The sequence below is a fragment of the Megascapheus bottae genome, chromosome 6, assembly GCF_031878675.1.
Source record: "Megascapheus bottae isolate mThoBot1 chromosome 6, mThoBot2.hap1, whole genome shotgun sequence".
Classification (NCBI taxonomy): domain Eukaryota; kingdom Metazoa; phylum Chordata; class Mammalia; order Rodentia; family Geomyidae; genus Megascapheus; species Megascapheus bottae.
In genome coordinates this window covers 78,857,824-78,882,577 of record NC_143514.1, presented here as the reverse complement: position 1 = coordinate 78,882,577, position 24,754 = coordinate 78,857,824, and the positions used below count along the sequence as shown (strand labels likewise).

Below are 24,754 nucleotides of genomic sequence, written 5' to 3'. Positions count from 1 at the left end.
CACATCCAGGTCGCTTTCCCTGGGAGCTTGCCCCAAGCAAGCTGTAGTCCAGGGCCCAGGCGGCACACGCATGCGCGGGCAACGATCACGGCGAGGCTTCTCACCTCCGGCCATCAGGGGGCGCTCCAGGGCCAGCGCCTTGCGTTCCCGCCGTCGCCCGCCCACCGGAGCTCGTCCTGCGCTGTGATTGGCTAACCGGCGGGAGCGCGCCGAGTCAAGGGGCGGGCCCGCGCTTGCTACAAAGCAGCGAAGGTCAAGGCGCGAGCTGGCGCGCGCCGCCGCTCGTGTCGTGAGGCCGGCCTCCTCGGCCCGCCGCCGTCGCCCACCCGCACGGGAGCCATGGAAGGAGTGAGCGCGCTGCTGGCGAGCTGCCCCACGGCAGGCCTGGCCGGTGGCCTGGGCGTCACGGCGTGCGCCGCGGCCGGCGTGCTGCTCTACTGGATCGCGCAGAGGTGAGTGCGCGGCCGGGCCCCACGCGGCCGCCGCCGCCCCGCCCCCGCGCCGGCCTGCGTCGGTCCCGCGCCGCCCGGCCCGGAGGCCCGGGGCGGGAACCGGGCCTGCGGGCGGACGCGCGAGACCCGCCCTGCGGCCCACCCCCCTCCACGGCGCACACACACACTGCTCGGTGGCGGACGCCGCTGCCCCCTGGCGGCCCTGCCTCGGGCCCCGCTCCCCGAGCCTTGGCAGCTTGTCGAGGGTGATGATAGCTGACACTTGCTGCTGTGCACGCCAAGCACTCCCTGCCGGGCGCGTTTCAGAAGTACCGCGTGTGCGCCCGTGCAGCCGGACAAATAATACATTGCTATTGGGAGACTCAAGGCTGAGCTACTGCACACCTCCCTCCCCCTCCCCTCCCCCAACTAGATGGCTTCCCGGAGGTAGGGAGAGCTGATGGGCTTCCAGGCGTCTCTCCTCCACTCTGCCAGGGCTCTGGAATGTCCTGCAGACCAGCTTTCAGGACTGGCCTTGCCCGTTAGTTTCCAGGGACAGGCACACCTCTTGTTGAGCAGAGTGTAGGAGAGACAACCTGAGCCTCCTCTCTGGAGTCAGAGAGAACCAGGAGTTTACAGGAGCATCCAAGAGACAACAAGGGAGGAGTGAAGGCCAGATCTCTCCGGTAAAGCAGCAGAGGCATTTGCTCACAGTCCCTTGGCAATAGCGATGGTGCTGCTGAAGCTGAGCAATGTGCTGACCCATCTTTCTAAACCTGCCTCCTCTAGAGAGGCTCGCAAAAGGAATGGGGGTGGTTGAGTCACCCTAGCCTCCCCAGGAAGAAAATAGTAGGGATGTCAGCTACATCTGGAGGAGGGGGCTACCTCCTCCATGAAAAGTGAAGAGTCCTTGGTTCAGATGAGCTGGAAACCCAAATCTTAGCATATCCCATTCCCACCCAGTTTATGAAGGCTCGTGAGTCCTGCAAGACCAGCTGACAAAGTATTTGGTATACATGAACTGTGGCAATGTGCTCAGATCCCCAGAACAGTGAAGAGCAGAGCTCGTCCAGAGCCCTGGTTCCTCCTGGATTGGCAGTGTCTCCCAGCCAGTCCTTGATGGGTGTGTGGTGGAGCAGTGCCTGGCCAACACTTGTGTTCATATCTGATTGCAGAGACCTGTTCCCTTTGCCTTCCTCGCTTGTATCTTGTGCTATAACTCTTCCCAGGTGTCTGGTTTCTTCCCTCCCCTCTCTTCCCCTTTCATCTTCTTCCTCTTCTCTTCCTGCCAGTGTTTGGGCTTGAATTCAGGACATGAGCTCTTTTCCTTAGCTTATTTTTTTTTTCTTTTAAACTCAAGGCTGGCACTTTACCCCTTGAGCTACAACTCCACGTCCAACTCTTTGATGGTTAACTGGAGATAAGAGCCTTATGGGCCAGGCGTGGTAACTCATGCTTGTAATCCTAGCTACTCAGGAAGCTGAGATCTGAGGATCATGGTTCAAAGCCAGCCCAGGCACTAAAGAACTTGAGACTCTTCAATTAATCACCAGAAAACAGGAAGTTGGGCTGTGGCTCCAGGGGTAGGGCATTAGCCTTGAGCTGAAGAGCTCAGGAACAGTGCCCAGGCCCAGAGTTCAAGTCCCATGACCCACCCAAAAAAAAAAAAAAAAATTCTGCCCGGGTTGGCTTTGAGCCTCAACCCTTAGATCTTAGCTTCCTGAGCATTTAAGATTACAGGTATAAACCACTGGCACCTGATGGTGTTTCTCACTTCTGCCAGCCAGAAGAATCTGGGACTTGGGTAACGTGCTTGATGAACTGTTGCAGGAAACCTACAAAGGTGCCCAAAAGACCTTTCATGGCCCTGAACATCTCAAGTAGGCTGCGGTGTGTGGTTGGGACTGCTGCTGTAGAGAAGGCCCAGTCCTTTCCAGGATGCTCATAGGATGGTCTCATGAGCCCTGGATTTCATCTGGAGATGGCGACAGCCAGTAAGAGGCACACTCTTCTCTCCTACTCCACTGAGGGCATGGAAGTCATAATGGAAAAGTCGGGTCTGGTCAGCTGTACTGGGCGTTTGAATGGCCCTGGGGTGGGTGTGCAAGGAGAGTTGGTTTGAGGAGATGACCTGAGGTTAACTTAGCACACAGAGCTTAGTACATAGAAAAGGCAGAGGGCAGGACGGGTGGCCTTGAGGAAAGGGGGAGAAGTGTCCCCTTGACACTCTCCAGACCAGGCCGTCTGTGATTAGGAAGCATTGCTTCCAGAGCTTCATTTGGGCCTAACCCTAGCTTTCCCATCCATGGAGTCCTTTTGCTATGGTTACTCTTTTTTTTTTTTTTTTTTTCCCCCTCCACAAGGCTAGGGTTCTGCCACTTGGGTCACATCTCTACTTCTGGCTTTTTGGTGGCTGATTAGAGATGAGAGCCTCATGGAACCTAGCACTGGTGGCTCACTCCTGTAATCCTAGCTACTCAGGAGGCCAATATCTGAGAATTGTGGTTCAAAGCCAGCCTGGACAGGAAAGTCCATAAGACTTATCTCCTATTAGCTACCAGAAAACTGATAGTGGCGCTATGGCTCAAAATGGAAGAGCCCAGTGTCAGTGTCCAGGCCCCAAGTTCAAATGCCTGGACATTCCTTCCCCAGGCTGGCTTTGAACCATGATCCTCAAATCCCAGCCTCCTCAGTAGTTAGGACTGAAGATGTGAACACCAGTATTCTGCTACTTTTTTTTTTTTTTTTAATACCAGTCCTGGGGCTTGAACTCGGGGAATGAGCACTGTTCTTGGGCTTTTTCAAGGTTAGCACGCTGCCACGTGAACAGGATCACTTCCAGCTTTTTTTTTTCTGTATATATAGTACCAAGGAATTGAACCCCGGTTTTCGTGCATGCTAGGCAAGCACTTACCGCTAGGCAAGCACTTACCACTAGGCCACATTCCCTGCCTCTGCTACTTTTAATGATGGATATAGCCCATCTTTCTTGTCCTGATGACAGGCCCAAAGTGCCTACTGTTGCCACCAATCAGTCCCCTACTTTATTAATTAATTTTGCCAGTCCTGCGGCCTTAACTTAGGGCCTGAACCCTGTCCTTGGACACTCTTTGCTCAAGGCTAGTACTCTGCCACTTGAGCCACAAAACCACTTCCAACTTTTTCTGAGTATGTGGTACTGATGAATCAAACCCAGGGCTTTGTGCATGCTAGGTGAGCACTCTACCACAAGGCTACACTCCGGGCCCTAGTCCCTTATTTTATTTTTGCTAGTCCTGGGGCTTGAACTCAGGGCCTAGGCACAGTCCTTGGGCTTTCTCAAGGCTAGCACTCTACCACTTGAGCCACAGTACCACTTCCAGCTTTTTCTGTGTATGGGGTACCGAGAAATCAAACTCAGAGCTCTGTGCCTACTACCACGAGGCCATGCTCCTGGCCCCAGTCCCCTATTTTAAAGCTTAGGCTAAGGAATCCAGGCAAGGTGACATGTCCAGCTGTAAGTGGCAGAGTCCTGCCTTACACTGTAGCTGTCAGCCCGGCCTCACACGAGGACTGCTTTGTACAGCCAGCATAGTCCTGGGCAGGGACTCCTCATTACACTTCCCCAGACTTGCTCATCCCCCGTGGTTATGGCAGCCATAGCTTCCTGTGCCTCCCTTTCCCTGCACTGTCCTGCTCAGGTATGTCTTCTGGTTTGCGATGTGCGCAGAGTTCATCTCCCAAGAATACATCCCTGCACCCCTCACTGTCCTACTTGGACAGGTGGTGGCATCCAGTGGTGTTTATAGGGATTCTCTCTTTCCAGGGATGAAGGGTGTGCAAGCAGCTTCTCAGATCGTATGTCAGATTTTGTGCTGTCAGAGCCCTCCTGTGTGTGACCCACCTTCCCACACGCTGTCCTGAGTGGGTGCTGCTCCCTCCGTGAACTTCTCGTGGGCTCTGCTTGCTCTGAACACACCCATCTTTAGTGCCCTGCATGTTGGCTGTTGTTTGGTGGCATCTGATACCAGCTGCTCTGTCAGTTGTCATTCTTCTTAATATCCAGGTCTGTTTTGCTTAACTGTTTGTCTGTGCTAGCCTTGTATGACACTCAGTGAATGGAGCTATGTGCCTGCTCCAGGCTGGTTCTGTGCCCAGAGGAGCAGATTTTTTGGTTTCTGTCTTAGTATTGATAGCACCGCTGTAGACCTCAGTGTGTTATGTTTTAAGACCAAGCAGGAAGCCTGGAGGTCCCTCAAATCCTGGCTTGGTGTCCCTGCCCTGGGTGTGGGGGCGGGGCCTCCTTGGCTTCTCCCCAGGGATGAGACTCCACGGTGAGGCTGAGCTCTCTTTGCCCCAGGAGCCAAGTCTGGTCTAATGTCTCTTATCTGCAGGTCCACAGACTTGAAGCTTCCCAGGGCAGTGACCACGTCCTGTTGGTATCTTGTCTGCATGGCATGGTGCTGGGCACAGTCCCTCAGCACTTCCTGGGCTGAGAAGCTCCAGTAGTTACCCACTCTAGAACATATCCCGGCCTGTGCCAATAACAGGCTGTTGTAGAATTCAATGTCTGGGTTTAGTTTAGAGCATTACCAGAGGCACAGGTTTGCGTTTGCCCTCTGCTCAGGACTCGTGGAGGGGTGGGCACAAGTGTGCAGCTGCCCATGGACCTCTGTCAGGGGCCATGTGCCATGGCTGCCTCGAGGGTGACAGGAGCTGGAAAAGTTGCTTCCATATCCATCTACAGGACCTCAGTCTACCTCCGGAGACGGCCTGATCTGGAGCATGGCTTGGGCCAGTGCTAGGCAAGAGAGCTGGGAGCTGGGTATTCGGTCTCACCATCTCAACCTTGTTCTCAGTGGGGCTCATCCCACAGCCAAGCGGGGCAGAGCTTTGGGCACTGTGAAACCAGCTGGGGAGTGGGGCTGTCTGTCTACTAGTCTGAGGCCCGGAAAGCAGCAGGCTGGTGTGGGAGATCTGAGATGCCAATGCCAGTCTGGTGCACATGGCTCTTTTTGAGCCATGCTGAAGGAAATGACTGCCATGATGGTGACCTCACCTGGCTGGAGTGGGCTGTGGGTGCTCTGGCCTGGAGAGACCTCCCCACCCCCACCTTCTGCTTCCAGGCTAGGCCCTTCTAGAGGCCAGGAGCCATTATTTCCCTAGCAACAGAGCTGGAGATAAGAATGGAAATGTCAGCTGCCTGGGACTGGAGGGGACTTCTGACAAGCGGCAGCCATAGTCCAGGCTCACCTGCCATCAGTCCCTCAGGGTTGACACGGGGTGGACCAGGGCTGGGGAGCCATCACCCCAAAGCAGGTGGGACCCAGGTGGGAGAGGTCCCACCGCCCGCTTTCAGCCATGAGGTTACTCCCCTCCCCTGTTGCACAGTTACAAAGAGGCCTGTAAAGGAGGCACAAATCAACTAGAATAACTGCTTAATTGCTGCAGGAATGCCAAGTGCAGGCCGCACAGCCCAGCAGTTTCCTAACCCGGAGCAGCCTGCCTAGCTGCCTCCATTGTTGGAGCAGTGGAGCTGCTGGTACTCCAGGTTCAGCATTCCCTGCACTCTCTTGTTGAGCCTCAGCAAGACGACACAGTAACAGGAACACTTGGGCCCCTGTCGGATAAGTGGAGGGATGAAATTTAAGTCCCAAAAGTGGGGCAACCCTCTCTGGAGGCCACATTCATGAGAACAGGGCCTCTCTGACCAGTGTATTGCCATCAGCCTTTGGCTGTTGACAAGACATAGTGGTCTCTTGTCAGTGAGAGGACTTTGGTCTGAGCTGGGGTGGGAGGAGGTATAGGACCAAAGATGCTGGGATTCTGGGGTCCTTCCCTTCAGGGCTGGTCACATTTTCTCCTCTGTCCCATATCACTCGTTGGCAGTGGTAACAGATAATCAGAAGTATCCAGCTCTCCTCCTAAGCAGGCCCCAGCGATGGAGCTGCTCTGGCTGACTCTGCCTGGAGTTCTGCTTCAGGTTAGAGTCCTGCTTCACTCTCCAGCCAGGGTAGTACAGAGCAGGCCCTTTCCAGCTCTGTACATCCTTGCATCCTGCACCCTACAGAACCAGTGGGTGCTGTGGTGTTCCCTTTGCAGACAGGCACTGAGGCAGGAGCCATGAGACCTGCAGGGGCATTTTCAGAAGTAGGCATGGTTGAGGACTCACTACCCCCCTCCCTTTTCAGGATGAAAATGCCAAAGGGTGGGACACTGATATCTCTTGCCTATAATCCCAGCTACTCAAGAGGCTGAGATCTGAGGACCTCAGTTCAAAGCCAGCCCAGTAGGCAGTCCTTGAGCCTGTTATCTCCAATTAACTACCAAGAAAACAGAAGTGGAACTGTTGGCTCAAGTGGCTGTGAGTTAAAAAATACTTCTGGGGGAGGGCGGGAGAGGAAGAGACATAGCCTGGCGCCGGTGGCTCACACCTGTAATCCTAGCTACTCAGGAGGCTGAGATCTTAGGATAAGGTTCAAAGCCAGCCCAGCCCACACACAAAAGGACCTGAGACTTATCTCCAATTAACCTCTAGAAAATGGGAAGTAGGGCTTGGCTCAAGGGTAGGATGGTAGCCTTGAGCTGAAGAGCTCAGGGACAGCGCCTAGGCCAAGTTCAAGCCCCATGACCCACAAATAAACAAAAAAACTGGGGACAGTGCCCAGGCCACCAACACACCCACACACCCCTAAGGGTGGGCATGCTGTCTGTGCAGTAGGCCCATCTGTGTGGGATGGTTGTGACTGTCCACGTTCAAGAGGACCCCACAGCCAGAGGGGCCTTTGAGGAAGAAGGGGACAAGAGTGGCAAGGTCAAGACCCCAGGGCTCAGCAGCTGCTGCTCTTCTGTCTGTATTGTTTCTAGTTTGTAGGGACTGGAAGGGTTTGCCAGGCAGTTGCTATGTGCCTCCCCCTCCCATACCCCACATCCAGTGGGGCAGATGGAGGAGACCCAGAACACAGATCTCCCAGTGTCTGGGTCAGGATTACCCAGAAGCCCCACCTGTCACCACACGTGTGGCTAGGAAGTCCCATGTGTGCGTGTCTTTATCCCTTTGTCAGGAAGGCTGATGCTGGCCACCCAGCTGTCACCAGTCCCTGCCACTTGGCCTCCCTGGCTTCCATACTCTGATCTTTTCTCTCTTGGAAATGCAGGAAGCTCCCTTCTGTCTAGAAACTCCCTGGGGAACGCCATTTCCACAGCCTGGAGGGGAGAGGGGATGTCCTGAGCTGGGGCCTTGTTCCCACTCCCATGTCTGGCCTGGGACCTGGAGGTCTGGAGGTCTCACATAGACACCCTGGGGCCTGCAGAGCTGCCGAGCCTTCAGCTGCCCCCTGGAAGGTGCTCTGTCAGCTGTGGCCTCCTGTGTGGTTCTGCTGGACAGACAGCAACGCCCAACCCAGCTTCCCCTCCTTGACCTGCCGCTTCCTTCCTCAGCAAATTGGATCCTGCTTCTGGCACCCTTCCCCTGGGGCCAGGGCTGGGCTGGGCTAGGATTTGGGAATCCTCAGGAGTTGAGTTCATCCCACCTGATTCCACCATCTTCCATCCACAGGGTGAAGCCCACACACATGGTGGTCAACTGCTGGTTTTGCAACCAGGACACACTGGTACCCTATGGCAACCGCAACTGCTGGGACTGTCCCCACTGTGAACAATACAATGGCTTCCAGGAGGTGCGAGTGAGCAGGGGTCTGGGCAGGCCGGAGCTCCTGATCTACCACCCTAGGGGCCATTCCTGAGCTGGGGAACCCCACATTCCCACTGTCCAGCCCTCAGCAAACCACTTTCACACACCCTATGGCTGGATTCCCACTTAGGCCAGTTTGAGGAGCGGTAGGGTGCAAGAGCTGTGGCACTTGTTCTGGGTCTCCTCCCCACATGTGGCAGATTGAGGGACAATCCCAGAGCTGCTCAGCTCTGCAGTCCGTGATAGTACACATCGGCTGTTACTAGGCAGTGTGGTCTGTCCAGCCACCCACCTGCACTGCCAGTAAAAACAGGTGCAGGTGAAGGCCTGTGGCCGCTTGCCAATAAAACTTTATGAGACTGGCAGCCTGCTCACAAGTTCTGGTTCAGACAGTTATGAGAGAGAGCCCTGGGGTTCTGAGGGAGGAAGCCAGGCCCTGCCCAGCCACACACTGAGGGGCTTCCTTCTCAGTGGGCACCAAGTGAGGCTGCATCAGAAAGGCTACTACTTTCCCATGTAAGGAAAGCCAGGGTGCTGGGTCTAGGAGGCCCCGGAAAGGCCCCTGCCTGGCCTCTGGGAAGGAGCTCCCTGCCATCCAGTCCCCTTTCCCCTTAGAACGGAGACTATAACAAGCCGATCCCGGCCCAGTACATGGAGCACCTGAACCACGTGGTAAGCAGTGTGCCCACCCCCCGCGACCCTGCACAGCCACAGCAGTGGGTCAGCAGCCAGGTTCTGCTCTGCCGAAGATGCAGCCACCACCAGACTACCAAAATCAAGCAGCTGGCCGCCTTCTCACCAAGGGAGGAGGTAAGTGGACAGGGTGGGCCAGCCAGCAGCCTGGCTACCCAGTGCCTGAGACCATTGTGCATCCCCTCCTCCCCCCCTCCACCCTCTAGCTGGCCCATGTTCCTAGATGTGAGGCTTCTTCCTTCTAGACTAGAGTTGAGGCTCTTGCTCTCCTTGAATCTTGGGTTCTGGTCTAGGAACACCATGGAAATGGCAGGTTCGTTGGGCCAGCAGGGTTTGTCCCTGGGTCAAGGTTTTGTTATGTACCTGTGGGGTCCATTCAGTCCTTACTGCACTGACCCAGTCCTGTCCTCTGGGAGCCAGAGCAGAGGATTCTGAGAGAGGCAGCCAGGTCTGCTGAGAGACAGGCCTGAGCTAGGAGCTGGGCTCAGGCGGAACAACGCCTGTCCTGCCCCCTCCAGGAGATCCAGCAACTCTGTTACCTGTACCTACCGTCTCCTGCTGCCTGCCTTACCCAGCTGAGGCCCTACGCTATTGTTTGCCAGCCTATTCCAAACTGGAAGGGAGAGGAGAGGTGGTGAACTAACAGCCGAGTGGAGAGGGAGGGAAGAAACCCACCAGGCAGCTTTTCTGACAGGTTGATCCCTGAGATCACATGGAAGCCATCACAGTCACTAGAGTCTGAAAACTGGAGGGGCAGTGCTGCCTCTGAGCTGCTGTGCAAGCCAAGGAACTCTGCAGCTCCCACTCAGGCCCAGGCCCAGCCAACAGCAGAGTTGTGCAGATCCTTAGACTCGGGGAAGGGCAGGCCCTGGCCCTGGGTTGTCTACCTTGGTCCAGACAGCATCAGCCAAGAGAACCTCGTACAGCTTGCCTGCCTATCAGGAGCCCTGAACTGGAGTGATGGCCTTAGAGCAATGGAACTTGGTCAGTGTCACTACCTGCGAGCTCCGGGCCTGTCCTGGCCGTCTACTCAGGACCTTCACTACCACTCATGGTGATGAGGGGCAGTAGCTCAGTGGGGGCCTTGTAAGTGGGGTGAATCCAGGTCCACTGTAAAACAAGGAGCTTGGGTTCCTGCTGACATGGAGCCTCTGTCCCCCACCACAGGGCAAGTATGATGAGGAGATCGAGGTGTACCGCCACCACCTGGAGCAGATGTACAAGCTGTGCCGGCCGTGCCAGGCCGCGGTGGAATACTACATCAAGCACCAGAACCGCCAGCTGCGTGCCCTGCTGCTCAGCCACCAGTTCAGGCGCCGGGAGGCTGATCAGGCCCACATGCAGGTCTGAGGCCAGTGTCCGTGTGTGCTAAGGCATATTGTGCCTGTGGAAACTTCCTGGAGGGCTAGGGCCTAGTGACTGGAGGGCAGCTATGGCGAGCTGAGACCCCTTTCTGAGGAAGCAGCCTGCCAAGGGGGCTGCCCACCACCCTCCCCGTATGCCGCCACCTGCAGTGGGTGTTGTAAGGAAAGTGGTCGGTTCACCAAGCATTTGTAGTGTATATGCCTGAATGTGGGCTTAGGGTTGCCCTGCTGCCCCCGAGCACTTTCTGGACACCACCACATTTGTCCTGTGACAGCTTCATGGATTTCTGGTACTGTGACTCTTGTTTATCTCAGAAAAACTCATGTGGGGCTACACTTGGGCCCCCTCTGTGCCAGGGTTTAGATCTAGAAATGTCAGGGCCCTGGGTCTTTTGTGCAAGACTAGTGCTCTCTACAGTGCCACTTCCAGTTTTCTGGTCGTGAATTGAAGATAAGAGTCTCATGGCCTTTCCTGCCCTGGCCAGCTTTGAACTGTGATCTTCAGATCTCAGCCTCCTGAGTAGCTAGGACTGCAGGCATGAGCCACCAGCACCCTGCTTTGTTTTTGTTTTTTAGTAAAAGGTCAGAGTCTGGCAGTGTAGCAGCTCAGAAGTAAACTGTGTGTCTAGCACATGCAAAGCTCTGGGATAAATCCCCAGCACCACACAAAGAAATAAAAGGCAGATATGATAACAAGTAGATTTAGGAGTAAACCTTCCTCCAATAAGGGACTCCTGATTCCTTATGTCCTAGGCTGTGCCATGAACCCCTCCACACAGCAGGCCTCTGGGGACCTTGTCCTCACACCCTTGCTTCTCATTCTAATCTCCTGATAGCTAGATTCCATAACTTGCTACTGTTTTAACTTTTGCCAGAGTCGTCCGCCTGTTTTTGTAGTATTAACACATAAAAAGGAACTTTTTGTGTGTGAAAACTTGACAAAAACAAAACTTTTGGAGGAATGATATACCACTAGAGTTTGGGAAAAAAAAATTTGTGTGTGTATATATGTGTATGCTGATATTGGTGCTAGAACTCAATAGCCTAGTTTTTTTCTGCTCAAGGCTGGTACTTTGCCGCTTGAATCACATCTGTTTCCAGCTTTTTATTGGTTAATTGGAGATAGGATGTCATAGGTCATAGACTTTTCTACCTGGGCTGGCTTTGATCCTTAGTCTTCAGGTCTCAGCCTCCTGAGTAGCTAGGCTAGGATTACAGGTATGAGCTGCCAGTGAGTGCCCTGCTGAAAAAGATTTCTTTTCTCCTTTTTTTTTTTTGGGGGGGGGGTGTCGACCGGTCATGGGGCTTGAACTCTGGGCCTGGGCACTGTATTGTTCTACCCCTTAAGCCCACAGTGTTACTTCCAGTTTTCTAGTGGTTAATTGAAGATAAGAGTCTCAGACTTTTGTGCTCAGGCTGGCTTGGAACTGTGATCCTCAGATCTCAGCCTCATGAGTAGTTAGGATTACAGGTGTGAGCCACCAGCTCCTGGCTGGAAAAGATTTCTTTAAAAGGAGGCGAGGTAGGGGTAGAGGAGTAGAAATCATCTCTACACAGAACTGTTACATGGGATACATGGCGGGGGGGGGCGGGGGGAGGTGTGGTCTGGGAGTGAGACCAGCTGGTGGGGTAGTGGTGAGCCTGAGGGCAGAGTCCAAGGGTGACACGGGGTGCACTGGAGGGTGGCAGAGAACCTCCGTGGGGGTGCTGGTGACTGTGGGTTCTGGCATCTCTGACTTGTGTTTTCCCATCCTCTCAGAGCTTCTCTTCCTCTGCGATGAAGGCCCCAGTCCAGGTCATCCTGCTCCGAGCCTTGGCCTTCCTGGCCTGCGCCTTCCTGTTGACCATCACACTGTATGGCTCCAGCAATCCCTTTACTCCAGGGGCTGCCCTGCCTCCGGCTCTGCCACCTGGTGGCAATGGCTCAGCTATGCCGGATAACAGCACTGCCACCGAGGCTGAGGGTTGGCGGCAGCTGCTGGGCCTGCTGCCAGAACACATGGCAGACAAGCTGCTCGAGGCCTGGGCCTTTGGGCAGAGCCACCAGATGAGCATCGTGGTGCTGGGTCTGCTCACCTGCCTGCTGGCTATGCTGCTGGCCGGCCGGATCAGGTGTGTGGGGGACTGCATGCTGGGTTGTGACTGAGGGTGGAAGCCAACAGGCCTTGCTGGTGTGGGGGCCTGGGCAAGACAAGCCCCTGTTCTCTGGGGGCCAGGAGTTTGCCTGAGAGAGGGGCATGGCACTTAGCCAACCCACCACTTGCCCTCTACCAGCTAGGCTATCACCTGGCACTTTGGTCTGCAGCGTGAGGGTGATGGGACCTTGCTTTCCTCTACAAGCAGTCGTGGGATCCTCAGGAGCTTTGAGCTGGTGCTCCACACCTCGTGGTGATGGAGCGAGCTGTGCTTAGAAGCACTGACATGCTCAGAGCTGGGCAGAGTGAGTTGGAAGAGAGGTGTAGCCCCCATTCCCTGAGCAGGTCTGGGTAGAGTTGGACAAGACAGAAAGTGTTGGGGGGGGGGTCCCATCTCCCCAAGGCACTTAACAACTCTTGTCTCCACCAGGCTGAGGAGAATTGATGCCTTTGCCACCTGTCTGTGGGCCCTGCTGCTGGGGCTGCACCTGGCCGGGCAGTGCCTGCAGGCTGCCTCCCCCAGCTGGCTAGACACGCTCAAGTTCAGCACCACGTCCCTGTGCTGCCTTGTGGGTTTCACCGCCGCTGTGGCTACAAAGAAGGCAACAGGCCCCAGGAGGTTCCGGCCCCGAAGGTCAGAGAAGCAGCAGTGACTGTGGGGGGAGGACAGACAGATGGACAGGCCCAGGGCGCAGCCCCCCACCTGTTGCAGGCACTTACTAGTTTTGTCTTTTTGTAACCTGCCTCACACCCACCCCTCAGCTTAGAGCCCTGGGTTCTGGCCCAGCCTCTCCCCTGCCCTCCTTTCCGCTCCCAGGACTGTCCCCCATCTGAGGTGCTCGCTTCCCTAGTGTTCTGTAACTTCTTCCCACTGCCACCACCTCTGGCCCAAGACAGCACCTCTCCCAAGCCTGGGATAATGGGGCAGCACCTGGATCCCCACTGGCTCCAGGCTCCTACCTTGTCCACAGCAGTTGGCTCACTCTTATTCCCCAGGGGGAGGGGGAGTCTGACACTCTGGCTGCTTGGCATTGCCAGTCCTGCTAAGCAAGGTGAGCAAGGGCCAGAAGAGCAGAGCTGCCTCGTCCGACAGTTCCTCTCACCTGTTCTGCCTGCTTGTAGCCCGTGATGGCCCCAAGGCTGCCAGATCCCCCCAGTTCCTACCCTAAAATGGAGCCCAGCCTAATCTGACCAGGACTGTGAGCCAAGCCCCCCCACAAGGCTGTAGAGTCTTGCTATACCTGTGGTCGTCTCACTTCCAATAGACAGCCAAGCTGTGGATGTGGCCCCACAGGGGTGAGGGCGGGGGGAAGGGGATAGCTCCCGTCTAGCAGGCCAGATGGACTCCCAAGGTCCCTTCCTTATCCCTTGCCCTGGCAGCTGGGCCCTTACCCCCCAGGGACCTGGGTGGTTTTGAGCTTGGTCCCTAGCTACCCCTCCCTAGCCAGCAAGGGCAAGGCTCAAGGTCTGTCCTGTCCCTGCTCCTGAATGCCTGGGGATAGCTCAGATTACCCTCAGGCTCTGCTCAGGTAATACACCCAAGGGATGCCCAGGCCTCAGTGATACCATGCTCATCAAGACCAGCTGGCATATGGGTGAGGCCGCCCACCTGGCACGCTGCCTCTGACCATCCTCAAGTTGTGCCCTGCCTGCAGGTCCTGTCCTTCCCTTGGCCCTCAGCGTTGGCAAGTATGGCCTGGACTGGACCTCGGCCTCTGCCTCCTCTAGGTTACGCATGTGTGAGGTCATACCCAACAAAGGGACACCGGCTGTGCAGGGGTGACGGGCAGAGGGGCCTGGGCAGGTGGCTGCCGTGTTTGAGAGCCCCAAGTGGTCAGCCTGCCACCTGTGAGTCTTATCAGCTTCTGCCCAGTGAGCTGTGTGACTTTAGACAAGGCCCCAGCCTTACGGGGCTCAGAGTGGTGTGGGGTGTGGGCAGGACGTGAAATGGAGAGCCCCTCTGAAGACATGTAGGTGAGGCCGAGGTCCCTCTGGCTCAGCAGTGTGGGGTGCAGTGAGCAAGCTGCAGCTGCCTACTGGGGTAGGGATCACCTGCCTGGCCTTTTACCCCAACGAAGGGCCTCAGGGGAAAGGAGGCAGCAGGTGCTAGGTCTGCTGGTGGGCACGCTCTCACATGACTCGAAATGTCCTATTCTCAAGACTGACAGTGCAATGTTAATTATTGTCCTTGGCATTTAATAGGAGAGAGAGAGAGAGAGAGAGAGAGAGAGAGAGTGTGTGTGTGTGTGTGTGTGTGTGTGTGTGTGCGCGCGTGCGCTATTTATACTAACCAGAGCCAGGTCTGGCTGGCTGGGATCCTCTGCCAACCATCTCTCTGGCCCTCTGGTGGGTATGGGAGACGTGTTAGTAGGGATTCCTGGCCTTTTTAGTGTTTTGTGAGAATTTTTTTTTTTAAGCAGTTGTCCGTCCCCTAGGAGTCTTGTTACTTTGAGGACACATAGGCAGCTATGGATCGTGGCTTACTGATTAGGGATAACGGTCAGCCAGCCCCTGGGGAGCATGGGTTTATCCCAGGTACAGGGTGGGCATCCTTGAGGTAGGGAGTCAGCCCTGTTTGACCCTCTGGATTTGGGGTCCTCATCCCAGACCCACCTCCAGGACCACCTCCATCATCCCCGGGAAGGGGCCTGCACCGTGTCTGCAGCTCGCAAGTCTCAACTGTCTCGTGTAGTAGAATTGTGGATGACTGTGTAGACCCCGAATCACTGTAACCACACTCTGGCCCTAGACGTCATGCTTTGAATGCTGTGTTTTCAATAAATGCCTTCCGGGCTCTGCTCTTTCCGGGTGGCTTCAGGTATCACGTCTTTTTTTCTCTTTTCTTCCATGTTTCTTCAGAAGGGCTTCTTGGTCAGGGCCAGGAGGGTGGTGAGAGGGCTTTGTCTGGGGTGCCAGCATGTGCCCCAGAGTCTTGAGTGGGGAGGAACAGGTGTGGGCTAGAGACGGTCAGCCCCGGGCCCTGTTTCTCTCTTGTCCTGCATCACATCTTTCCCACCCCAGTAGTGCTGAGAGCACTCAGCCCCTGTGGTGTCTGTGTTGGGCTCTCTACACAGTCCCAGGCCAAGGAAATTCTGAGGACACAGACTTGCACCCTCGGCCTCTAACTAAAGAAGCCTAGGAATCTTGGCAGCTCTCAGCAGGCCCGGGGGTCCTGTAACAGAGGCTGAACCCCTTCATAGCTCCCACCTTGGGCTCTAGTGTCACAGCAAGAGAGGGCAGACCTCCAGAGACCTCATCTGTCAACATTTTTAGTGACACCAAAATTGGGAACAGCCTCGCAGGCCAGAAGTACAAAAGATTTCAGATTTCCCCCCAGGGTGGCCCCAGGTCTGAACAGAAGTTGAGGAAAGTGAAGATATGCTGCCCAAATCCTGTTGATCCCAAGAGGCCAGGAATCTCCGGTCCCATTTGGCTGCCTCTGAAATCTGCAGCCCTGCCAGGACCTTCTCCTCACGCTTCAGAACCCTGTGCGCCTGTTCTTGCGGGCTGCCTGCTGTAGGGTTGCCATTGGCTCCTGGCTGCCATGACAGGAGACCCTGTGCAGAGTCCTGCTGCCACCTGCTGGAAGGGTCCGAGCTTGCGCTGTTCTAAGGCCCACACCTGCTGCTTTCAGGCTGCTCCGTGCTCCTCATGGACTCACTCCTCCCATAGAGACTCACCCGTGGTCAAGCAAGAGGCTGCCTGGTTGCAGCTGCAACCTCCAGTGTCTGAAACTCCTTCCCCTCCCGTCCACACTCCAGTGGTATTGCACCCCTAAAAGGAGAACATAACCTCTTCCCCTCCCCCCATGTATGTATGTATGTTTGCCAGTACTGGACTTGAACCCAGCCCTCCCTCACTTGTCTTTTTGCTCAGGATTGGATCTCTACCACTTAGGCCACACCTCTACTTCTGGTTTTTGCCGGTTAATTGGAGAGAAGAGGCTCACAGACTTTTCTGCCCAGGCTGGCTTTGAAAGAAGATCCTCAGATTTCAGCCTCCTGAGGAGATAGAATTCCTTTAGACAGAAGTGGACTGGGGGTGGGGGTATCAGACAGACTTGAAGCGCAGGTCAGAGTCAAAGCCAGTATGCATCTAGCCCTCATCCCAGTAGACCAGGCCCCTCTCAGCTTTGCTCCACCTTGACTTCCCATGTTGCCCAAACCCTGGGCCTGCCTTTGGTTCTGAAGTCCAGTCGACCTGGCTCTTTGCAAGAAATGGGAAAGACCCAGTGGTTTTTTTAGAAATGAACAGCTGGATCCAATTTATGGAGAGCACTGTGGTGCCCAGCTGGGCTAGCGCTCCTCCCCCTCCCAGCCCTGGGCGTTGGCAGCAGGGGTGTCTTCCCCATCCTCACTCACCTTGGCACCTGAGCCTGCCTTCCCATCTGTCTGCACTTTGTCTGCTGGGCTCATGTGTCCCTTGGGACCGAGGTAAGGCTGGATGCCTGAAACTCCTTCCAGACGGCAGACTAATGCATTAACTGCCTCTGCCCCTCCGCCCCTCCGTAATCGGGTGCGGTGCCGTAATGGGAAGCATGGTTGGTATTGTGGCCTGGGACCACAGGGTCCTATTGTGTGATTTGTACCATTCTCAAGTTAAAGCGACACTGTCCCCTTTTGTCTTCCGGCAGCCTTGCGGTCGTTGGGGTCCTTTTTTTTTTTTTTTTTGCCAGTCCTGGGCTTGAGCTCAGGGCCTGAGCACTGTCCTTGGACTTTCTCAAGGCTAGAGCTCTACCACTTGAGCCTCAGCACCACTTCCAGCTTTTTGCTATGTATGTGGTACTGAGGAATCGAACCCAGGTCTTCATGCATGCTAGGCAAGCACTTTAACCACTAGGCCAAACTCCCGGCCCCCATTGGGGTCCTTTCTAAGTTTAGAGTTTGGCATGTACACCTGACAGCCTGGCGTGGTCCTCTCCCCATCTGCACCCTGAAGGGGACTTTAGATGAGTGTCCAAGACCAGAGAGCAGGTGACTGTGTCCTGAGGCACAGCACTGGGGGACCCTCGGATCTCTGTGCGGCCTCCTCACGTCCTGGCCAATCTGAGAGAGCCAGGGGGCTCTGGGCTCAGCTGCTTGGAAGATTCTGGACATGCAACAAAAAGTAGCCAGAAGAAACCTGAATCCACTAAGCTTAGAGAGGGACACTGGATATGTTTCCTTCGGGGGTGAGGAGTATTGGCAGAGGTGACAGTGTCACTTTAATGCTGAGACACGTAGTGGGAGTAGTTTGCTGTGAGTGCAAGGGGCATGCGCAGTGGGGTGGGTCATGCTGGCACCTTCCAGCCACCCGCTCCTAACCAGGAGAATGGATGACTGCTTTTCTGCTTCAACTAACGCACGCCCCCCCCTTTGGGACCCTGACGGAGGCCCGACTCACACCTTGGGAAGGAAGGGGCCCCACTGTGTAGAAACTGCCTCCAGAACCTGGAACCTTCCACACTCACCCTCTCCCTCTCTCCATGCCCAATGGGCTCTTGCAGGTACTTCCCAGGAGACTCCACTGGCCTCTTTCCCTCGAGCCCCCGCCTGGCCATGTCTCACCCAAGCATCACAGGCTCTGCATCATCTCTGTTCATCCCCACCCCACCCGGCTTCCTGCCACTCCCCAGCCAGCAGCTGTTCCGCTCTCCCCGCCGGTCCTCACCGTCCTCATTGCCAGGCCGGCTCAGCCGGGCCCTCTCGCTGGGAACCATACCCTCTCTGACCCGAACAGGTAGGATCCATCTGCTCCGGTGAGGACAGGCTAGGGAAGTTTGAAGGAGTGGCTCACACCTGTAATCCTAGATCTCAGGAGGCTGAGATCTACAGATCAGAGTTTGAAGCCAGCCTGGGCTGGCAAGTCCAAAATACTCTTTATAGCCAATTAACCACCAAATGTCCAAAGTAGAGCTGTGGCCCAAATGGTAGAACACTAGCTTTGAGAGAAAAAGCTTAGAAGTAGTGACTAGGCCCTAAGTTCAAGCCCCAGGACCAGCACATACAAAACATGGGCTGGCAGAAGAAAGTACATGGTGGGTGGTTGAGGATTAAATGAGATGATGTGTGTAAAGTGCTTGTAAACACTGCACACACCAAGTCCTGTCCTTGGCTTGAGGGACTCAATTGCTCACCTTTCCCAGCAGGCTCTGCTAGGAAAACATTAAGTCCAATTTTAAGCATGCTTTGCTGGCAGAGTCCTGATGACTCCTATTTATTTATTTTGTGCCAGTACTAGGGCTTGAGCGGAAGCCTGAGCATTGTCCCAGAGCTATTTTCACTCAAGGCCTCCTCTGAACCATTTGAGCCTCAGCCTCACTTCCTCAGCTCTGCTTTTAGCTCTTTGATGGTTAATTGGAGATGAGTCTCATGGACCTGCCTGCTTGGCTCCCCCGGGTGTGAGGGAGTCGTGTGCTTGTGGCTCATACCTGTAATCCTAGCTACTTAGGAGGCTCGGATCTGAGGATTATGGTTTGAAGCCAGCCTAGGCAGGAAAGGCCTTGGACACCCATGAGATCCTTACCTCCAGTTAACCACCTGAGCACTGGAAGTGGAACTGTGTGGCTCTAGGTGGTAGAGTGTTAGCTTTGTGTAAAAAAAACAGCTCACGGGGGCCGGGAGTTTGGCCTAGTGGTTAAAGTGCTCGCCTAGCATGCACGAAGACCCGGGTTCGATTCCTCAGTACCATATACATAGAAAAAAGCCAGAAATGGTGCTGAGCCTTGAGAAAGTCCAAGGACAGTGCTCAGGCCCTGAGCTCAAGCCCAGGACTGGCAAAAAAAAAAAAACCACAAAAAAACAACAAAAAATAAACCCCAACAGCTCAGGGACAGTGCCCAGGCCCTGAGTTCAAGCCTCACAACTGACCAAAGAAAGAAAGGAAAAGGAGGCACAGAATGCAAAGCACATTTAGACCTAGACCAGCTGCTGACTTCCTGCTTCTTTACCAATGGCCATGTGCCATTGTGACCTATGTGCCTCGGGAGTGCACATCGGTTAGGTTTTGGCAGAACATGGGGCAGAGGATGGAGGTGGTGACAACTCATGGCCTGACCTGCACCACATTTCTCTGCAGACTCAGGGTACCTGTTCAGTGGGAGCCGCCCTCCCTCGCAGCTGTCTCCACATGCAGAGCTTCCCCTTCCAGGTAAGGACAATAAATGCTAGAAACTGGGGGGATCCAGCCGGGCGTGGTGGCTCACGCCTGTAATTCTAGCGACTCAGGAGGCTGAGATCTGAGGATCAAGGTTCAAAGCCAGCCCAGGCACTAAAAAGTCTGTGAGACTCATCTCCAATTAACCACTGGAAAACCAGAAGTGGTGCTGTTGCACAAGGGAACAGCGCCTAGGCCCAGAGTTTAAGACCTATGCCCGACGCACGCGCGCACACACACACACACACACACACACACACACACACACACACACACACACACACACACACACACACACACACACACATATACACATACACAAAAGACAAAACTGGGGGGACCCAAAGCTGCTTGGCCAAGGAAGCAAGGCCCAGAGCTTCTAGAATAGTGTTCAAGCATGACTCTCAGGGCCAAATGGATCTGTGTTCAAACCTCAGTCCTAGGCAAGAGATGAATGCCCCTTTGCCTCAGTTTCCTCTGGTGTAAAGTGGGATGGGGCTTATTAGAGTCAGGGGACCTCATGCTCCATCCCCATTGCTCAGTGAAAGAGCTGTGCAGCCTGTGTCTAGGCCTGTGTGACTTCTGGCTCCCTCCTCAGTGCCTGATACCTAAGGGTACAGCCCCAGCTCCCCTAGGTTCTAGCAGGTCTCCTGCAGCCCTGGCTACCTCCTTTCTTCCTGAGTCAGGAGTGAGAAGCCCAAGGACCCACTGGGTAGGAGGCAGGCGTCACCAAGACGGTGGCACATCCCTAGGTGTGGTGACATTGTTGGTTCTGTTGTCCTCCCTCTGCAGATTACTTCTCCTTGCTGTCGAGAAGCCTCCCCTCCTCCCCTCTCCCTTCTTCCCCTCTCCCCTCCCCAGCACCCTCTGTGGCCAGCTCTGTGGACTCCAGCTCTGGCTCCCTGCGCCACCGCAGGCCTCTCATCAGTCCCGCCCGGCTCAATCTGAAGGGACAGAAGCTGCTGCTGTTCCCGTCACCCTCGGGGGAGGCCCCCCACCCCCCCAGCAGCTCCGAAGAACACTCGCCGCCCAGCGGCAGCCTCTTCACCATCGAGTCTCCCCAGCCCCACCACAGGCAGCCCGTGCTGGATGCCAAGCACGCTGTGGGTACGTGCCAGGCCACGCGAGCTGTGGGTGTGACCCCCAGCTCCCCTTCACCTCAGGAGGCTGTGGGAGCCCCTCTGCCTCACTGCCCCGGGGGCATCTGTGATCTCAGCCAGCTAGGAGAGGCCCGCTATTGGCTGTGTTTATTTTTGTTTTGTTTTTTCTTAGTCAGGGGCTTGAACTCTGGGCCTGGGCACTGTCTCTGAGCTCTTCAACTCAAGGCTGATATTCTACTACCTTGAGCCGCAGCACCAGTTTTCTGGCGGTTCATTGGAGATAAGAGTCTCAGACTTACGTGCCCCGACTGGCTTTGAACCCTGATCCTCAGATCTGAGCCTCCTGGGTAGCTAGGATGACAGGTGTGAGCCACCGCACCTGGCTTTTAACTGTTTTAGTTGTGCTTTAGGTGCTAGGGCTGTCATAATCCTGGCAACTCAGAAGGATGAGATATAAGGATCACTGCTCAGAGTCAAACAAATCTGGGAGAGCATTAACTCCAGTTAACTAGCAAAAGGCTAAAAGTGGAGATGTGGCTCAAGTGGTAGAGTGAAAAAAATGGGTGGAAAATGCCAAGAGAAGGCATGAGCCCTGAGTTCAAGCCCCAGGGTAAGCACAAAGAAATAAGGGAAATGTTTAGTTCTGTGGAAGCTGAAATGAGAGATCATGAGTTTGAGGCTCTGCTGGCTACATAGCATATGTACATTGACTGTGATTCCATAGTCTAAAGAGAAAGAGGGCCGGGAGTTTGGCCTAGTGGTAGAGTGCCTACCTAGCATGCATGAAGACCTGGGCTCAATTCCTTGGTACCACATACATAGAAAAAAGGCAGAAGTGGTGCTGTGGCTCAAGTGGTAGAGCTCTAGCTTTGAGAAAACCCAAGGACAGTGCTCAGGCCCTGAGCTTAAGTCCCAGGACTGGCAAAAAAAAAAAAAAAAACAAAGAAAGAGATGTGGGTGCTGGTGGCTTACTAGGGGTAGAAGGTGGGGCTGAGATCGAAGGATTATGGTTCATAGCCAGCCTTGGAATAATCTGTGAGACTCTTATCTCTAATGAATTGTCTGAAAAGCTGGATGTGGAGCTGTGGCTCAAGTGTTAGAATGCTGGCCTTGAGCAAAAGAAGCTCAGGACAGCACCTAGGCATTTAGTTCAAGCCCCAGGACTGGCACACACACACAAAAAAAATCCCTGAAACTTCCAGATGGACATGTGAATTGTTTATTTCTCTAATGATTTTGGCAGGTCCTGTCAGAGAGCTGAGTGCTGGCCAGGCAGAAGGCAGGGCAGTCAAGCTTCCACGCCCCAGGCTTCCCCCGCTGCCCTGTCCTCGTCCCCCTCCCCAAATCCCGCTGCTGTGCCATTTGGCATTCGCTTCCTGTTTCTGATCTAGCACCAGCTATCCCCCAGCAGCTACACAGCCAGGTCCCACTCAGGACCTGGCCTCCCGCTGCCCAGGATTGGTGAGCGGGCTGAGGCTGTGTCCTGGAGCTGCCACATGGGGCTCTGGGGCGGCCCAGTGAGCACCTGACACACAGGCCTTTCTCTCTGCAGACATGCCCTCAGTGCTGGCCAGAGATGGCGCCTGTAGCAGCCGCTCTATCAAAAAAGAAGATGACTCCTCCCAGTCGTCCACCTGTGTGGTGGATACCACAACCCGAGGGGGCTGTGACGAGGCTGCCACCTGGACAGGTTTGTGGAGGGGGGAGGCTCAGGGCAGGAGGGCAAGCCAGGGGCAGAGCCCAGCCTTAGATCCCTAGGGTCAGGAATGAAAAAGAATCTTCCAGGGCTTTCTGTGCATGTCCTTGAGAGATGGACCAATGGTGAGACCTCCCAGTATCCTCTGGATCCACTGTTTGAATTTAACTAAATTGTAGAATTAAGTCACTTCACTAACCACCTTTCACTGTAGACCCACCAGTGTCCAAGGCTGCTCTCCTGGACAGAGTAGGCTGAGGCTGGCAGGACAGCCTGGAGGGCATAACCAGCCTCGCCCGCGCTCTGCCCTGCACCAAGGGTGCAGAGCCACCCCTTGCCAGGCCCAGCTAGCAGGCAGGGGGACCTCCCCTGTCTCCCTTGGCCCAGTGTTGACAGAGGTGATGGGCTCTTCTTGGAAGACTGCCATGCCCATGTCGGGGGAAGCTGGGGCAAGGCCTGGTGACCTTGAGACCTGTCTCCCTGCTTTTTGGCTCCCCTCCTTGCAGACTCTCATTTCCTTGCCTTTAACACAAGTGTCAAGGTGACCCCTTCTGCCAGGCCCAAGCAGGGGACAGCCTGGCCCACCCCGTGGGGTAGAGTCATCTTCAGGAAGGTACCAGGTCCTTATGCCTGCTGCCATTTGGCTGGGCAAGACAGAAAAGGCCTGAGCTCCCTAATAGCGTCTTTGAGGATTAGCGTGCCACACGGTGGCCCCATCCACACCAGTTCTGACCACGGCTCCGTCCTGCAGGGCGTTGTGGACCCTCCCTGGTCCGGGGCCTCCTGGCTGTGAGCTTGGCTGCCAATGCGCTCTTCACCTCAGCCTACCTGTACCAGAGCCTGCGCTGACCTGGGCATCCTGAAGGCAGGGCCATGCCTGCTGCTGCCTCTACCGTACTGTCCTGTGCCAGGGCCCACACCACTGCCTGCGCCAGACTCCACAGGCCTCCACCTCGTGGACGGCGAGTTCCAGTCCCCAGGATGCCTCCACTGCTCACCTGGGGCCGAGGGGCCAAGCGGGGCCCGGGTCATGCTCGTCACCCACCACCTCCATGGTGGACGTGGGTCGTGTTTGGTGCTGACGCTCTGACCCTGGGGTCCCCCCACATCCGGCCAGCAGAGGGCGCACTGCTGCACACTCTGAGCCGATCCCATGGCCACCTACTGTGCCTGCCCAACCCCCGGGGCCACCTTGATGCCCAGGGAGGCGGGAAGGGAGGGACAGTCACCTTGCCTGCAAGGCCCAATCCTCTCAAGAGAGAAAGTGGCCCCCTTTGCACCCCCTCCTGCTCCTGGGGCTCAAGGCTGGGGTGGGCGGCCCCTTTCAGGACCGCTGTGAGCCTTGCCCTCCCCCTCCAACACATCCCTTCCCTGTGTACCCCTATTTTGTGACTTGGTGGCTTTCCTGGGAAACAGCCCTATTACTTGAGAATGCCTGGGCCCCAGGCCATCTCCTTGCTCTCATCCGCACTGCCCCCCGAGTCCTGGCTTGATCCCTCAGATCTAACTGGAACCCTCCCCACCCCTGGGGGCCCCTGACCCCACGGCCTCCCTTCATCCTGTCTCTGTGTGACCGCTGACCCCCTCCCCCATCGGCCCCACCACTGCCCCCTGCCCTCTGGGCTGGGTGTTTGGCCCATGTGAGCAGAAATAAGGGTCCTTGGTGAGCACTGCCCTGGCCACACACCCATTGCCCTACCGGTCATCACGTCTGCCTCCCCCCCGGGACTCAATGGGGGTGGGGTGGGGGCAGGAGGAGGGTCTTCACTACCATTCAGGGATAAAGTTTATTTTATTTTTCTACGCCTTTGCCAGGTCAGGCCTGTGCTGAGCCGTGGGGTGCCTCCATGCTCCCTGCCCGGGAGTCGTTTTCTGAAGCTTTGGGTGCTCTTAAGTCATTTTGTAAAATGTGCGTGGAAGGGAACCACGCCCGCCTCACCTCCCTCTGCTTGGCCCTCCCTGCCCCTGGTGGGCAGTGGGCACCAGAGCAGAGTCCAGCTGCCTGAGAAGCTTCCGGCGTGGGGACGACGCACTGGCGCTCACCCAGGCACGGGGACGTCGGGTTTTTAAATTCTCCTTCTAGCCTAAGCATCCTGGCCCCGGGACCTGCGTCCACACCCTGTGCAGGCGGTGGGACCTTTTACTTGGGTTTTGTTTCAGAAAACACATTATTTTTCTTTACCAAAAAAAAAAAGAAAATCTACCAATCTTTGAACCATCCCTCTGTGTCTTTATTTTCCTTTTCCTGGACAGACCGAATTGAGCTGTGGGAATTCCTGCCACTGCTCACGTGGGTGCAGAGTGACAGCAGGGCCCACCCGGGCCTGTCCTGAGTGCAAGGCCTGAGCCTCAGCCACACAAAGTGCCCAGCTGCTCTCCCCCACCCCACCCCACCCCACCCCGTGGCTCACACTTGGAATCCCAGCTACTCAGGAGGCTGAAATCGCATCAGCCCAAAAGCTGGAGATGGAGCTGTGTGTGGCTCAAGTGACAAGAGCCTTGAGTGCAGAAAAGCTAAGGGACCTTGCC

General features: G+C 55.6%; 1 protein-coding gene across 1 annotated transcript; it reads left to right on the top strand.

The window, feature by feature from the left end:
• The first annotated feature begins 257 nt into the window (after positions 1-257).
• On the top strand, positions 258-24,445 carry Tmem201 (transmembrane protein 201). The gene is made up of 13 exons (XM_090335884.1): positions 258-452; positions 7,969-8,089; positions 8,719-8,913; positions 9,964-10,140; positions 11,920-12,272; positions 12,726-12,929; positions 17,781-18,013; positions 19,352-19,423; positions 20,222-20,536; positions 20,783-20,787; positions 21,927-21,990; positions 22,082-22,219; positions 22,977-24,445. The coding sequence occupies exons 1-13, from the start codon at positions 340-342 to the stop codon at positions 23,072-23,074; spliced, it is 2,088 nt and encodes a 695-aa protein (XP_090192010.1). The 5' UTR covers positions 258-339; the 3' UTR covers positions 23,075-24,445.
• Positions 24,446-24,754: the final 309 nt, after the last annotated feature.